General features: G+C 49.8%; 1 protein-coding gene across 1 annotated transcript in view; it reads left to right on the forward strand.

The window, feature by feature from the left end:
* Nucleotides 1-16,140, forward strand: part of LOC126518708 (organic cation transporter protein-like) — a 332,875-nt gene that overhangs the window by 250,085 nt on the left and 66,650 nt on the right. The window contains exon 9 of the mRNA XM_050168473.2: nucleotides 4,734-4,948. Coding sequence (XP_050024430.1) covers nucleotides 4,734-4,948 — 215 coding nt within the window. The remainder of the gene's footprint in view (nucleotides 1-4,733; nucleotides 4,949-16,140) is intronic.

Genomic DNA, 16,140 nt, shown 5'->3' on the forward strand with positions numbered 1-16,140 from the left:
CCGCATGATCAAAAGGCAACTGTAGTTCGGAGACTGACCAAGTGTTTTTGCGAAGGCAGCCACACCTCCACCCTTCAGGACCGAACGAAAAAAGGAGAATGACCAATAGCCCGGTAGCGCGAAACTAAAATATAAACCTGGAGATATATTTATCTCGGTGAGTACGATGATATCAAAAAGAAGTGGAACAGAACATAGAATGGCTACTAAATGGTTATAGTGCTTACGAATGCTTCTGATGTTTACGTGAGTAACATGGAAGGCGTCGTTACCTGGATAACAAAAAAAAAAACGAGAAACAGAAACTTCTAAAAGGTCATTGCAAAGCTTCAAAGTACTACCCCTAACCAGATAAGCCTTTCAATGTCCGATTTTCTATTAATTCGAACGAGTGAAGCACCGTCTGCTTTCCTTGCAAACACCTTGCCATTTCTTGTCCAGACGTACTTGAAGGTCATTTCCTTTGCTTTAGTGCGAGCTAGCCAGAATAGTTCACGATTAACCTGTGTAAGGTTGTCATTGAAAAACAACCGTGGGAAATCATTCTGAACTAATCCTGGCGGGTTTTTACGTGATCGGAACCATTGTTCCTTCGCTTCAACGAAGCACACCTAGACAATAATGGCTGGTGCAGTATTGTCCCCATTGGGTAGACGGTGGTTAGCAGAGGCTTGAGTTGCTGCAAAGTTAGGTATCTCAAGTTTTTGTGCAAGAACACTGAGGAAGGATTGCAAGTTCTCCTTTGGCTTGCTGGGAAACGCGTGGATCTCGAAATTCTTTCTCCTACTATACTGCTCGATTTCATTCATTTCCCATTTATTTTGTCAATCAGGTCTGACTGGAACTCGACGGTAGAAGACAGCGAGTCCACCTCGGAACGTAATTTCGCCACCTCAGCCTGATTTTTGCTGACTGTCTCCAATACCGAGTCATATTTTGTGGAAAAATTCTATTGAAGTCTGCACTTCCTTTATCGCGTTTTCGATCGTTCCAACCGAGTCCTTAAATGTAAGAAGTTCCTGTACTTTCGTGGCGTGTAACTCTAGGTTATATGCAAGTCGGTCTAGTTTTTCATTTACAGCAACAAATTGCTGTGCAAACGATTCTTGTTTTGCTGTCTGTGTGAAGGCTCCTTGTGTGCTTTTTTCCGGTTGACTTGTTTGGCACAGCCAGGTTTAACTGCACTCATTTTCGCGTAGCTGCTTTCAACTACTGTAGAGCATCGTTTTCCAAGGTGGAAACCTTCTTGGCGAGCCGAACATGTTAAAAATTTTGTATCCAAAGGCATTTCTGTGCAGTCAGCGGCAAAAAATTACAATGATAAAATTAATAACAGCAAAAGGCTCACCTGCCGAAATGCATGAAATGATTAGCTCCGGTAACGTATTTGCCGCTGACTGCAAAGAAGCCGAGCGATGCTGTTCCTTAAGTAGGCATTCCCAAGCGTCTGGGGTGCAGGCTAGGTGATGTGCTGACGAGAGGGTGACGGAAACCCGCTGTCTGTGCAGACCCTGCGCAGGTCCAGGCTCACCGATGCTAGCTGCTGCACTGCCCGTGTCTCAGTGAAGCATACGACGACCACATGCAGCACCAGCCGAAAGGCATGAAATCATTAGCTCCGGGGGCGTATTTGCCGCTGACTGCAAATACGTGACTGCAGATACCAGCAACCGCACCTCCACCTGTTTCTGCTTGTAGTTTTCCGGATATCGGCTTGCAGACCGGCCTCGGACTTGGCCAGTGTAGGGTCGGCGTTGCGGGGACAGGTAATGGCCTGGTGACGGTGGACGGTATGATCGTCGAGGGCTCCATTGTGTGGCAGCAAGATAGTCGGCGATCTCACGTGGGCGTTCCCCTTGCTGCGGGCGCGGAGCATTGATGGCGAACCCTCGTAGTCCCGTTTCGTGGTAAGGACATCGGCGGTATGTGTGGCCGGCTTCTCCGCAGGAATAGCAGAGCGGACGGTGGTCGGGAGCTCGCCAAACATCAATCTTCCTTGGAATGCTGCGCGGGGGTATTGGTTGGTGGGCTGGCAGCGGCGGTGGTGCACGACGAAACTGCGTAGTTACAGCGCCCTGGCGCATGCGCCGAGGGGGAACGTGACGGCGGGCCACGGCGGCATACATCATTGCTTCCGGCTGAGGCGATTGAAGTTACTCCGAGTGACTGCTGTAGCTCCTCACGTACGACGTCGGCAATCGAAGCCACTTGAGGCTGTGATGAAAGGAACAGCTTCTGAAGCTCCTTCCGCACGACAACTCTGATAAGCTGGTGCTGATCGTCGGTGGCCAGTGATTGAACTCCGGTGTAGTTTGTAGAGTTAGTGCGGCGGTTGAATTGCCAGTTCCGCATTTCCAGTGTCTTCTCGATGCTGGTGGCCTCGCGAAGAAATTCGTCGATGCTCTTCGGTAGGCTTGGTATGAATCCTGCGAAAAGTTCCCCATTGACCCAACGCATGAGTAGGCGGACTTTCTTCTCCTCAGACATTTCCGGATCGTCGTGGCGGAATGGACGGCTCATCTCCTCCGTGAACATCACGATAGCCTCGTAAGTCAGCTGTACTCGGGTTTCTAGCAGAGCTTGGGCTCGTTCTCTGCGTATGACGCTTGTGAATGTCTGCAGGAAGCCGCTTCGCAACAGATGCCACATCGTTAAGGCGGCTTCTCTATTGTCGAACCACGTTCAGGCTGCGTCTTCCAATGCAAACAAGGTATGTCACAGTTTGTCGTCGCTGTTCCAGCTGCTAAACGTAGCGACCCTGTCATATGCTTCAAGCGAGCTTTCCGGGTCCACGAATGTTGAACCGCGGAACGTCGAAGGCTCCCTGGCCTGCTGCAGCACGATGGGGGACGCTGGCGGTGCCATTGCGTTTGACTTGACGACGATCTTCGTGGTCGTCTAAAGCAAATGTCCGTGCTCCGGGGGCAGTCCTTGCAGCCTGCGGCTAACTCGCTGGTTCATGGCGACGTTAGTGTTGTCTTGCGCGTTCGGGCTTGGGTCACGGCTTTGTGGGGGCGTCCGGTACATGAACGCAAAGCACCTCCACCAGATGTCAGGTGGTAGTGACGGTAAAGAACACAGTAGCATACTGTGAAATACGAAACTAATTTTTATTGGATGAACCTGTGCCCACAAAGACAGGCTGCACTTAAAGCACAACGAAAGCAGCAAACACATTCGGCGATCGTCGAAATCTGATCGACCCGTGAAGCGCATTGGCTTTGTACATGAGCCATCGAACGTTCCAGAGTAATCGCTGGTGCCCGCGTGTCTTCTAGAAAGTTCTCCACCATTGGCGTCGCGCATACATGCAAACAGATTACACAAGGTTCGCTGACAACCGACGGCGTATAGAACAATCGACAACATTCCATAAACTTCCGATACATGCAGGCGCGTCCCACGCTGCGTGAAAAGATTTGTTAGACAGTGAAAAGTGCTCACCCGAAAAAGATAAACAAGTCCACGTATCAATATGACCCCGTTTAAGTGGGGTAAGGTTTCTTAGGCCACTTTCGGCGTTGCGTCAACGTGAGGCTAAGAAAGCACATGGCGGCATAAAATTCATCAGGAACTACACTTCTAGACGCCTACAGTATCGAGTGCGGCTGTTATCCTGTTTTCGAAGATCCTCAGATAATCTTCAAAAGCATTAACCAGCTAACCCGTGAAATGGCAGAGGCCTTTCACATAAAGATGAGATAACTGCGTCAGCCACCCCTCAGTCTTGCTACATTATAAGGAATTCAAGTTTCTTTATAGCTGGACTTTCTTTAACATTGAACGTTGCCTTTCAAATGATTTAACCCGTTAACCTTGACATGCATGCGCAGCCATCCTGCTTCGTTTTTTGCATGCTTATATTTGTTTCCTTTCAACAAAATCTCTCATTTGTGAGTAAGCGCCTCGTCCTGTCCACTCTCTTCGTTCTCGTCTTTGTGTGCTTTTACAGTTTCAAGATTTAAGCTAAACAAGTCCGCAGACGTATAAGACCATTCGCTGTATCCAGAGTCTGAGTGCCTAGCAGGTTCCACATGTCATACTTAAAACCACGTGCTCTACTGTTGCGTTTCAATTCCCCACGAAGGTAGATACCCACGCTACTCATTGTGTTTGCATGCACTCTCATTTCCTCCAAGTGGAAGTCAGGCACTGATATATCAGCCAATTGCACAGGACTTCGCTGGCGCTGTTTGCTGCGAACAGCTTTCAGCGTATGGCATGCTGAAATTCGCGAATCGCTAGCTCATATGTTGCACGCATTGAAAGCATTGCCAAAATTACAAAATACGCGAGTTATTCTCTTTAAAAATGAAATATGATAAAGGGAATTTCCATTTTGTTTGTCCAATTATCAGTCGAGCTATCGGCAGCAAGGAACACTGGGTGTCACATGAGCGAAAATGCTGGCGTGTGAAAGACACTCCTAGAAAATCGCAATGTGACACGAGCGCATCAACCCGTTATTTAGCTCCGGTCGCAGCATGTGAAACGGCCTTGAAATCAGTCGGTTGCATGTTCTGCCGGCCATTATGTCCACTCCGTAGGCCTAGCTCCCCTCGGCCGGCGTCGTACCGACGCCGCTACACTGCGGCGAGATACCAAGAATTTCGTAAAACCCACTCCCTCAACACGCAATCTACATGGTTTACAAGAGTCGCAATAGTTTAGATGAAGCTCTTCACGTGAATGGTCGGTCGACATGAATGAACGCGTCCTGCTGTTGGTCGCAGGTTCATGGGCTCGTTCGTATACTACAACCTGGTGCTCTCGTCGACCAGCGCACCTGGCAACCCATACATGAACTACGCTATCTCGTCGGCCGGCGAGATCCCGGCCGCACTGCTGGGGCTGTGGGTGGCTCGGCGATGGAGTCGGCGCCGTTCTCAGGCGTTCTTCCTGCTGCTCGCAGCGCTCGCCCTGGTACCATTGCCCTTCTTACCTAAAGGTGACAATGGACGCTCGTTTCCTACATAGTAAAGCGATGACGCGTTTTTTGGACAATTCGCGTGCTTTATACCAACGCACTGATCTCGCAAAGCCTAGTGTCCGGGGTTGTGTTGTAGGAGCCTCTTTCCTAAAACTATTGTGCGCTTCAGAGATCGCGATGAAAGAACCAGTCTAAAGTGGGATGATAATGAATTTTAATGATGAAGAAGAAACTAAAATATTTCAATTTTTGTGGATATAAACTAAGGATTGCACAGGAGATGTAATGGATCAGTTGCAGCTTATCAATGCTATACCCGTAGTAACGACGTTGCATGTTAACATAAAGAATGGGGTTCTGAACTTCAAGGCTGATACGGGATCTTTTACCAACCGGCTACAATAAATACTCTAATGCAGAAGCAATTGCTGATCGCGGAACAAGTACAATGAAAATTTACTAACGGAAGCGAATTTTTTTTCCTTTCCTAAACACTCAAATTCAGTCTTTCAATCGTCCCAAATTCAAAGGAAGTGTCAAAATAAGAAAAGCAAATCGTAAAAGGACCATAAGGAACAGGCATTCAGAATAGTTCAGAGCAACAATGTTATTGAAAAAGAAAAAAGGTAGGGAAGTTAGCCAAAGACAGCGCTGACTGGCGACCCCGCACGTATTATTCGAAACAAAAAGAGGAAGTGAGACAAATACCGAACAACCTAAACCACATACAATATGCAGCGGCAGCAGGCGTCATTCATGGCCACGCGATTGGCCGCTCGATGCACGTCGCGTGTTGTTTCACGCTCGGAAAAACACTTTTATGTAGCACGCATTGAGCAACAAAAAGCTTTATCTGGAGTTTTCCACGTTGCTCTACAAATTTCTCATCGACACTTTTCACCAAACTATAATATTACTTAATTCATTACTTAATTACTAATAATTATTTTACTAGGCACAATGCAAAACATCTGAGTATCCCATGCGGCGGCAAACATTACCTTGGTTCTGTCCAGCTACGTCGCATTTGCATATTTTTTATCTTGATACATGATATTTGGGGCACATTGTATATAACCGCACTGGCGCGTAAAAATGGAGACGCTTTGTTCTTCGTAAAAAAACGCGCCGCGTAACGCTCATAAAGAGGCCACAACGTTTTTGTTTTGCATTCGCAAAGCCAGCAACTCGCAACAAGCTATGGGAAGACGAGATGACAAAGAAAAACGACAGCAGATGACAGCCATTCTCGTCTTATGATCGGCTGAAGGTGCTTATTCTAAACCCCAGACTATCAGTCCTGGGCGAAATGACGTCACTCACGTCTTTCAGTCGGTTCGTGTGGTGTTCTTTCTATCGTTTCCTCCTCTCATTCAAGGAACCCTTGATAGGCGTTTGTGAATTCAGCGCAAGCATTTTTTTGCCTGCTGGCGACGCTCTTACGGTGCTCCACGCCTGCTGCACAGTAGTCAGGTCTAAAGCCCCTTAAACTTCGTAAAGTAGCGACACTCTCCTCCTCCGCCTTCACTTCTCCTAGTTTCTCCTCTCTTTTACGCTCCCTCCTCGACCGTGGCGCCGCCTACACTGCTCGACTGTAGCAACGGCGCCAACATGCGCTCCTCACCATTCCGTAGACGCTTCTCGAGCAAAAATGGCGCTGATGCATGGCGCGAGAGACCACGTGATGCTATTTGGCCAATAGCGGCGCGGCGTCGGCCTCGGCCAGAGCGCGCGAGGAGGAGGCGGCATTCTTCAAAGCGTGGCACTACTTTAGGAAGTTTACGGGGTTTTAGTCACGTCAGCATGACGGTATGAGAAATCCGGTAACAGTGGCCTCGCATCGTGAAATTAACAATGTGAAGCGTGCACCACGGTAAGCGCGGTCACTAAAACGCGTCATATCAGCAAGAGCAGCATATGCGTCGCTCGAATTATGTTGTTTTGTGTGTTGTGCACAGTTCGATCGCTTCATTCGGGGCGTTCGATGAAGCAAGATTTGTTTATAAAAATTAGTGGTGTTATGTTGAATGACTAAATAAACTTCCCATCAAGGCCGTTATGCTTGCGTCAAACGACTGACAACTCAAAACTTATTTCATTTTCGTGGCAACTACCATACTTACGTTCAGCTACAGCGCACGTATCCACAAATTTTCTGGCTTCGAGTGCACCTCAGTGACAGTTCCGGCTTCACATATATTAATTACCCGCAAGAAATATGGAAAAATACTTATCGAGAAAATAGTCAGACAAGCATACGCAATCTCTCGAATGATATTCGCTTCATATTTAAAAGAAATATTCAAGATGTTCGACTAGGAAGGGGTGGAGCGGTGACCAACGACAAATATCTCAACAAACTACAGCTTGTCGATGACATTGTCCAGTTCAGCAGCCTAGGGGACACATTGCAACACTTGATTGAAGACCTTAACCAATGAAGTGTAAGACTAGGTTGAAGATTAATATGCAGAAGACAAAGGTAATGTTGAATTATCTGTCAAGCGAACAAGAATCCATGATCGGCATTCAGCGTGTAGAATGTTTGCAGGAGTACGTTTATATAGATCATTTACTCATAGGGATCCCTGATCGTGTAAAGAATATTTACTGAAGAATAAAAATGGATCTGAGCGCCAACGGCTGGCATAACCAAATCATGACCAAGCCCAGATGACTCATCAGACCCAAATGACTCGCTCAGTTACCCAATGGCGCTCAGACCCCAGCAGCTGCGAAGCACCTGACCAAGGCGACGGTCAGACCTGTAACGCAGCAGAGGGTCCTTAAGAATCTCTGGGTCCGGACAGAACTGGTGAGGCTTATACATTGCTGAATAACGGAAATGTCCTCTGTTATAGAGGTCTGCTAGATAAGAAGCAATACGGGGTAGTATTCTTAATTCATAGGGACATAACAGGCAACATTGACAAATTCTACAACAATAATGAGAGGGTAGCTGTAGTCGTAATCAAACCTAATAAGAGGTATAAATTAAAGGTAGTACAAGCCTACGCTCCAACATCCAGTCACGATGATGAGGAAGCAGATCAGTTTTGTGAAGACGTTGAATTAGCGATGAGAAAAGATAAAGCTCAGTATACTGTAGTAATGGGCGACTTCAATGCAAAAGTGGGGAAAAAGCAGGTTAGCTGAAAAGCACTTGGAAACTACGGCGTCGATTCTAGGAATGCTAGAGGAGAGATGGTGGTAGAATTCGCAGAAAGGAATGAGCTTCCAATAATGAACACCTTTTCAGGAAGCGTAGTAACAGAACGCAGACCTGGAAAAGCCCTAATGGTGAACCAAGAAATGAAATTGACTTCATACTTTCTGCTGATCCCACCATGGTGCAGGATGTAGAAGTGATAGGTAGGGTCAAGTGCAGTGATCATATGTTAGTGAGGGATAAACCTCAACTTGAAGAGACAAAGAGCGAAATTGGTCAAGAAGAAACAGGTCAACCTAGAGGCAGTAACGGTAAAAGCAGACAAATTAAGGCTGGTACTTGCAAACGAATTTGCAGCCTTATAACAGAAAGACGATTAAAAATGAAATTATGTGGTTTTACGCGCCAAAACCACTTTCTGATTATGAGAACTCCATAGTGGAGGACTCCGGGAATTTCGACCACCTGGGGTTCTTTAACGTGGACCTAAATCTAAGTACACGGGTGTTTTCGCATTTCGCCCCCATCTAAATGCGGCCGCCCTAGCCGGGATTCGATCCCGCGACCTCGTGCTCAGCAGCCCAACACCATAGCCACTGAGCAACCACGGCGGGTAGAGAGATGATGATGACATAGAGCTAATGAATGAAACCGTAACTTGGCTCGCTCCAGAGGCAGCAATTGAAGTGGGAGGCAGGGCACCAAGGCAACCAATAGGCAAGCTCTCCCAACTAACAAAGGATCTAACAAAGAAACGACAAAGAATGAACGTGTCCAACTCCAGAGGTAAGGTAGAATTCGCGGAACTGTCAAAAGTAATCAACAAGGCGAAAATAAGTGATGTTCGAAAGTACAACTTGAGAAAGACTGAAGAAGCAGTAAAAAATGGACGAAGCTTGAAATCAGTGACAAAGAAGCTTGGCATAGGACAAGCAAATATTTATGCACTGAAAGATAAGCAGGGTAATATCGTCAGCAATCTCGAACATAGAGTAACAGAAGCGGAAGAATTTTACACTGACCTGTACAATACCCAGAGGAGACGGGATACCTCAATTGGAAACAGTAATGAACAGGATTCAGAAGCTCCTCCTTTAAGTAACGATGAGGTCAGAAGGGCTTTGCAAGACATGAAACGAGTAAGAGCGGCAGGAGATGATGGAATAAAAGTCGATTTAGTCAAAGATGGAGGAGACATAATGCTTGGAAAACTGGCGGCTCTTCATACAAAGGGTCTATCGACTACAATTAGCATCTCAGAAAACTGGAAGAATGCAAACATTATACTAATACACAAGAAAGAAGACGTTAAAGAATTGAAAAATTATAGGGCCATTAGCTTACTCCCAGTATTATATAATATATTTGCCAAAATAATCTCCAATTGAATAAGGGAAACACTGGACATTAGTCAACCAAGGGAACAGGCTGGCTTCAGGAAGGAATACTCTACAATAGATCACATTCATGCGATTAATCAGGTTATCGAGAAATCCGCAGAGTACAATAAGCCTTCCTATATCGATTTATAGACTACAAAAAGGCATTTTATTGAGTCGAGATACCAGCAGTCATAGAGGCATTACGTAATCAAGCTGTACAGAACGCTTACGTAAACACCTTCGAAAATATCTACAGCGGTTCTACAGCTACCTTAACACTACACAAGAAAAGCAGGAAGATACCTGTAAAGAAAGGGGTCAGACAGGGAGACACAATCTCTCCAATGCTACTCAGTGCGTGCTTGGAAAAGTATTCAAACTACTGAACACGGAAGGTTTAGAAGTGAGGACCGACGGTGAATATTGACACGTGTACTTATCTTTCTCGGGCAACCACGTTTCGCCGCTTAACAACTGTAATCGCACAGCGACGGACGCGCCTGCATGTATCCGACGTTTCTGGAAAGTTATCGATGATTCTACCCGGCTGTCTGTTGTCGCCGAACCTTATGTTATCTGATTTCATCGCCCGACGCGAATGGCGTAGAACATTGTGGAATACGCGCGGGTCCCAGCGATTAGTCTGGAACATTCGACGACTGCTGTATAAAAGCCGACGCGCTTGACCCGCTGAGCAGATTTTCGACGATCGCCGAGCGTGTTCGCCGCTATCGTTGTGCTATAAGTGTAGCCTGTTTTGTGGGCACAGGTTCGCCCAATAAAAGTTAGTTTTGTCGTTCACAGTACTGCTACTGTGTTATTCAACGTCACGACCACGTGACATCTGGTGGAGGTGCTTGTGCGTTCATGTACCGAACGAACGCCCCCGCAAAGCCGCGATCCAAGCCCGACGCCCGAGGACAAAACCAACGTCGCCCAAGACCAGCGAGCTAGCCGCCGGCTGCAAGGACTGCCCCCAGAGCACGGACTCCTACCTGAGACGTGCAGGAAGATTGCCACCAAGTCCTCCCCAATGGCAGCCCCAGCATCCCCCGTCGTGCTGCAGCAGCCCAGGGAGCCCCCCACGTTCCGCGGTTCAACATTCGAGGACCCGGAAACCTGGCTCGAGACGTACGAGAGGGTCGCTGCATTTAACAGCTGGAACAGCGACGACAAACTGCGACATGTCTTCTTCGCATTGGAAGACGCTGCCAGGACGTGGTTCGAGAACAGAGAAGCCACGTTAACGACCTGGGACCTTTTCCGAAGTGGCTTCCTGCAGACATTCACAAGCGTCGTACGCCGAGAACGAGCCCAAGCACTACTGGAAACCCGAGTGCAGCTGCCCAACGAGACCACCGCGATTTTTACAGAAGAAATGAGCCGCCTATTCCGCCACGCCGACCCGGAAATGTCCGAGGAAAAGAAAGTCCGGCTACTAATGCGTGGTGTTAAGGAGGAACTTTTCGCCGGTATGGTACGAAACCCACCGAAGACTGTCGACGAGTTTCTTCGCGAGGCCACTAGCATCGAGAAGACACTCGAGATGCGAAACCGGCAATTCGACCGCCGTACCAACGCTACAAACTATGCCGGAGTTCAATCACTGGCCTCCGAAGACCTGCGCGAGGCTATCAGGGCAGTCGTACGAGAGGAGCTTCAGAAGATCTTCCCGTCGTCGCAGCCTCAAGTGGCCTCGATCGCTGACATCGTCAAAGATGAGGTTCAGCGGTCGCTTGGAGTTCCGGAGGTGCAACCTCAATTACCGCAACCCCAACCCGAAGCGATGACCTACGCCGCCGTCGTACGCCGTCAAGGCCCTCCTCAGCGACCGCGCCAGGGCCCTGTAACGCCGCAATTCCGTCGACCACCGCCGCCGCCGCCGACAGCGCGCCCACCCGTCTCCCAGCGCAGCTACCCGAGGAAGACAGACGTTTGGCGCGCTCCTGACCACCGCCCGCTCTGCTACCACTGCGGGGAAGCCGGCCATGTGTACCGCTGATGCCCATACCGGGAGATGGGACTGCGAGGTTTCGCCGTTAACGCGCCGCGGCCACAGATTGGCGAACGACCTCGCGATATCGCCGACTACCTCGCCGCCACTCAGTGGAGCCCTCGACGAGCTTCCCGTTCGCCGTCACCAGGCCGCTACCTGTCGCCGCAGCGCCGACCATACACTGGCCCAGCCCGCGGCCGGTCCGTCAGCCCATATCCGGAAAACTAAAAGCAGCAACCGATTGAGGTGCGGTTGCTGTTCGTCGAACTGACGAAGATCCTCCGCCGCCGACGAAGACGACGAAGCAACCATCTCGACGACCTAATGACGACACGCCGCTGTCCCGACGAAGTCAGAAAGCCAAGACTACACCGACGAAATACGACTTGACGACGCGACGTTCAAGCTTCAGTTCAACACGACGCAGCCGTGATCCGACGCCAAGACCCAACTGCAACGCCAGACAAAGAACCACCGACCTCGACGTGCTTCTCGACGGCCACGCAGTTACCGCCTTAGTGGACACAGGGGCTGATTACTCCGTCATGAGTGGACACATCGCCGCCCAGTTGAAGAAGGTTAAGACTGCATGGGAAGGCCCTCAAATTCGTACCGCCGGAGGACACCTCATAACGCCGACTGGAATGTGCACGGCAAGAATTACCATTCACGACCGGACTTACCCTGTCACCTTCGTTATCCTCCAACAGTGTTCACGAGACGTCATTCTCGGCATGGACTTCCTCAACCAACACGGCGCAGTCATCGACCTGAAGTCGAAGTCAATAACTCTGTCGGAAGACCATGCGATACCGTCGGAGAACACTCGTAGTCACCACGCCTTGAGTGTGCTCGAAGATCAGGTGAGCATCCCGCCTCGCTCCAGCATTGTTATTTCGGTCGGCACCGAAACACCCGCTGACTTAGAAGGTGTCATCGAAGGCGACCAACGTCTACTGCTAGACCGTGAAATTTGCGTCGCAAGAGGGATCGCTCGACTGCACGGAGGAAACACGAAAGTGTTGCTGACAAACTTCAGCCAGGAGTACAAGCACATCAACAAGGGCACGACGATCGCATACATCGAGGAAATTCTGGAAAACAGCAATGCGTTTGTCCTCTCGGATTCCGCCGCATCAACCCCGACGACCATGGTTGCCGAACCAGACTACGACATTAATCCAAGTCTCCCCCTGATTAAGCAACAGCAGCTCAGAAGTCTGCTCCGGCGATACAAAGGCTGCTTTTCGACGTCATCGAGGATTCGACAAACACCAGTCGCCAAACATCGCATAATCACTGAGGAGTACGCTCGACCACTTCGCCAGAGCCCTTACCGAGTTTCGCCGCGAGAACGTGAAGCTATAAGAGAACAAGTCGGCGAAATGCTGCGCGACGACATCATCCAGCCGTCGAAAAGCCCGTGGGCATCTCCTGTTGTGCTGGTGAAGAAAAAGGACGGAACCCTTCGTTTCTGCGTCGATTATCGTCGTCTGAACAAGATCACGAAGAAGGACGTATACCCTCTCCCACGGATAGACGACGCATTGGATCGGCTCTGCAACGCTAAATACTTCTCCTCGATGGACCTCAAGTCTGGCTATTGGCAAATAGAAGTCGACGAAAGAGATCGTGAAAAGACCGCCTTCATCACCCCAGACGGCCTCTACGAGTTCAAGGTTATGCCATTTGGACTGTGCTCGGCGCCTGCAACGTTCCAGCGCGTGATGGACACGGTTTTAGCAGGATTGAAGTGGCAGACCTGTCTCGTTTACTTGGATGACGTCGTTGTATTCGCCGAAAATTTTGACGATCACCTTAGGCGGCTTGCCACAGTACTAGAGGCCATCAAGTCATCAGGGCTCACTCTGAAGCCAGAAAAGTGCCGCTTCGCTTACGATGAGCTTCTATTCCTAGGCCACGTCATCAGCAAATCCGGAGTACGCCCCGACCCGCAGAAAACAGCTGCCATCGCAAAGTTCCCGCAGCCCACCGACAAGAAGGCAGTGCGTAGATTTCTTGGCATGTGTGCCTACTACAGGCGATTTGTCAAGAACTTTTCACGCATCGCTGAGCCGCTGACACAGCTAACTAAATGTGACGTCGAGTTCAAGTGGGAAACTCCACAGGGCGACGCATTTCAAGAACTCAAACGACACATGCAGTCGCCGCCCGTACTTGCGCACTTCGACGAGCACGCCGATACCGAAATACACACTGACGCCAGTAGCCTAGGCCTCGGTGCCGTCCTAGTCCAGAGAAAATATGGACATGAACACGTGATAGCTTACGCTAGCCGATCATTGTCAAAAGCAGAAGGCAACTATTCTACAACCGAAAAGGAATGCCTCGCCATCGTTTGGGCCACAGCGAAATTTCGCCCTTACCTATATGGCAGGCCATTCAAGGTGGTCAGCGATCATCACGCGTTGTGTTGGCTAGCTAACCTAAAAGACCCCTCAGGACGGCTGGCACGGTGGAGCCTCAGGCTACAAGAATACGACATCACTGTAACCTACAAGTCCGGACGAAAACACTCAGATGCCGATTGCCTATCCCGCGCCCCCATTGACCCGCCGCCGCAAGATGACGAGGATGACGACGCCTTCCTTGGAATAATAAGCGCGGAAGACTTCGCCGAACAGCAACGAGGAGACTCGGAGCTAAAAGCCCTAATCGAGTATTTGGAAGGGCACACCGACGTTGTCCCAAGGGCATTTAAGCGAGGATTATCTTCGTTCACGCTTCAAAACAACCTACTCGTGAAGAAGAACTTCTCACCAGTCCGCGCCAACTACCTTCTTGTTGTTCCGTCGGCGCTACGTCCAGAAGTACTGCACGCCCTACATGACGATCCGACCGCTGGGCACCTCGGTTTCTCCCGGACGCTATCGAGGATACAAGAAAGGTATTACTGGCCGCGCCTAACCACCGATGTCGCCCGTTACGTCAAGACATGCCGCGACTGTCAGCGACGCAAGACACCACCGACAAGACCAGCGGGATTACTACAGCCGATCCAGCCTCCTTACCGACCTTTTCAGCAGATCGGGATGGACTTGTTGGGACCGTTTCCGACATCAGCTTCCGGAAATAGGTGGATTGTCGTGGCGACGGACTATCTCACCCGCTTCGCTGAAACTAAAGCTCTACCGAAAGGCAGCGCAGCCGAAGTGGCTAAATTTTTCGTCGAGAACATCCTGTTGCGACATGGTGCTCCAGAAGTCCTCATCACCGACAGAGGAACGGCCTTTACAGCGGAGCTCACTCAAGCCATTCTGAACTACAGTCAGACAAGGCACAGGAGGACAACGGCCTACCATCCGCAGACGAATGGTCTTACGGAGCGGCTGAATAAGACCCTCGCCGACATGCTAGCGATGTACGTCGACGTCGAACACAAGACGTGGGATGCCGTCCTGCCGTACGTAACATTCGCTTACAACACGGCGGTGCAAGAAACAACACAGATCACGCCGTTCAAGCTGGTCTACGGCAGGAACCCGACGACGACGCTTGACGCCATGCTGCCGCACGTAACTGACGAAGAGAATGTTGACGTCGCTAGCTATCTCCAGCGCGCCGAAGAAGCCCGACAGCTCGCCCGCCTGCGAATCAAGAGCCAGCAGAGGACCGACAGCCGACACTACAACCTCCGACGACGCTTCGTCGAGTACCAGCCTGGCGACCGTGTTTGGGTCTGGACCCCGATACGCCGACGAGGACTCAGTGAGAAGCTACTCCGACGCTATTTCGGACCCTACAAGGTCATCCGACGTATTGGCGCTCTGGACTATGAGGTCGTGCCAGACGGCATTTCGCATTCACAGCGGCGCCGCGCACGATCTGAAGTGGTCCACGCGGTGCGCCTTAAACCCTTTTACGGACGCTGACGAACTTCGTTATTTTTGTTCTTTTCTTTGCTACGAGTGCTTTTGTTTATTAACTTCGTTTGTTTGCAGCGTCGGGTCGATGCTTTTTAAGAGGGGGGTATTGACACGTGTACTTATCTTTATCGGGCAACCACGTTTCGCCGCTTAACAACTGTAATCGCACAGCGACGGACGCGCCTGCATGTATCCGACGTTTCTGGAAAGTTATCGATGATTCTACCCGGCTGTCTGTTGTCGCCGAACCTTATGTTATCTGATTTCATCGCCTGACGCGAATGGCGTAGAACATTGTGGAATACGCGCGGGTCCCAGCGATTAGTCTGGAACATTCGACGACTGCTGTATAAAAGCCGACGCGCTTGACCCGCTGAGCAGATTTTCGACGATCGCCGAGCGTGTTCGCCGCTATCGTTGTGCTATAAGTGTAGCCTGTTTTGTGGGCACAGGTTCGCCCAATAAAAGTTAGTTTTGTTGTTCACAGTACTGCTACTGTGTTATTCAACGTCACGACCACGTGACAATATCTCGGCAACCTTCGGTTTGCCGATGGTATTGTTCTATGTGGCAACAATGCAGACGAGTTACAACAAATGATTGAGGACCTTAGCAGAGAGAGTATAAGAGTGGGGTTGAAGATTAATGTGCCGAAGACAAAGACAATGATGAATATCCGGGCAAAGAAACAAGAGTTCAGGATCGCCAGCCGGCCTCTAGAGTCGGTGAAGGAGTACGTGTACCCAGGTCAATTAATCACAGCGAACCCTGATCAT

The sequence above is a fragment of the Dermacentor andersoni genome, chromosome 1, assembly GCF_023375885.2.
Source record: "Dermacentor andersoni chromosome 1, qqDerAnde1_hic_scaffold, whole genome shotgun sequence".
NCBI lineage: Eukaryota > Metazoa > Arthropoda > Arachnida > Ixodida > Ixodidae > Dermacentor > Dermacentor andersoni.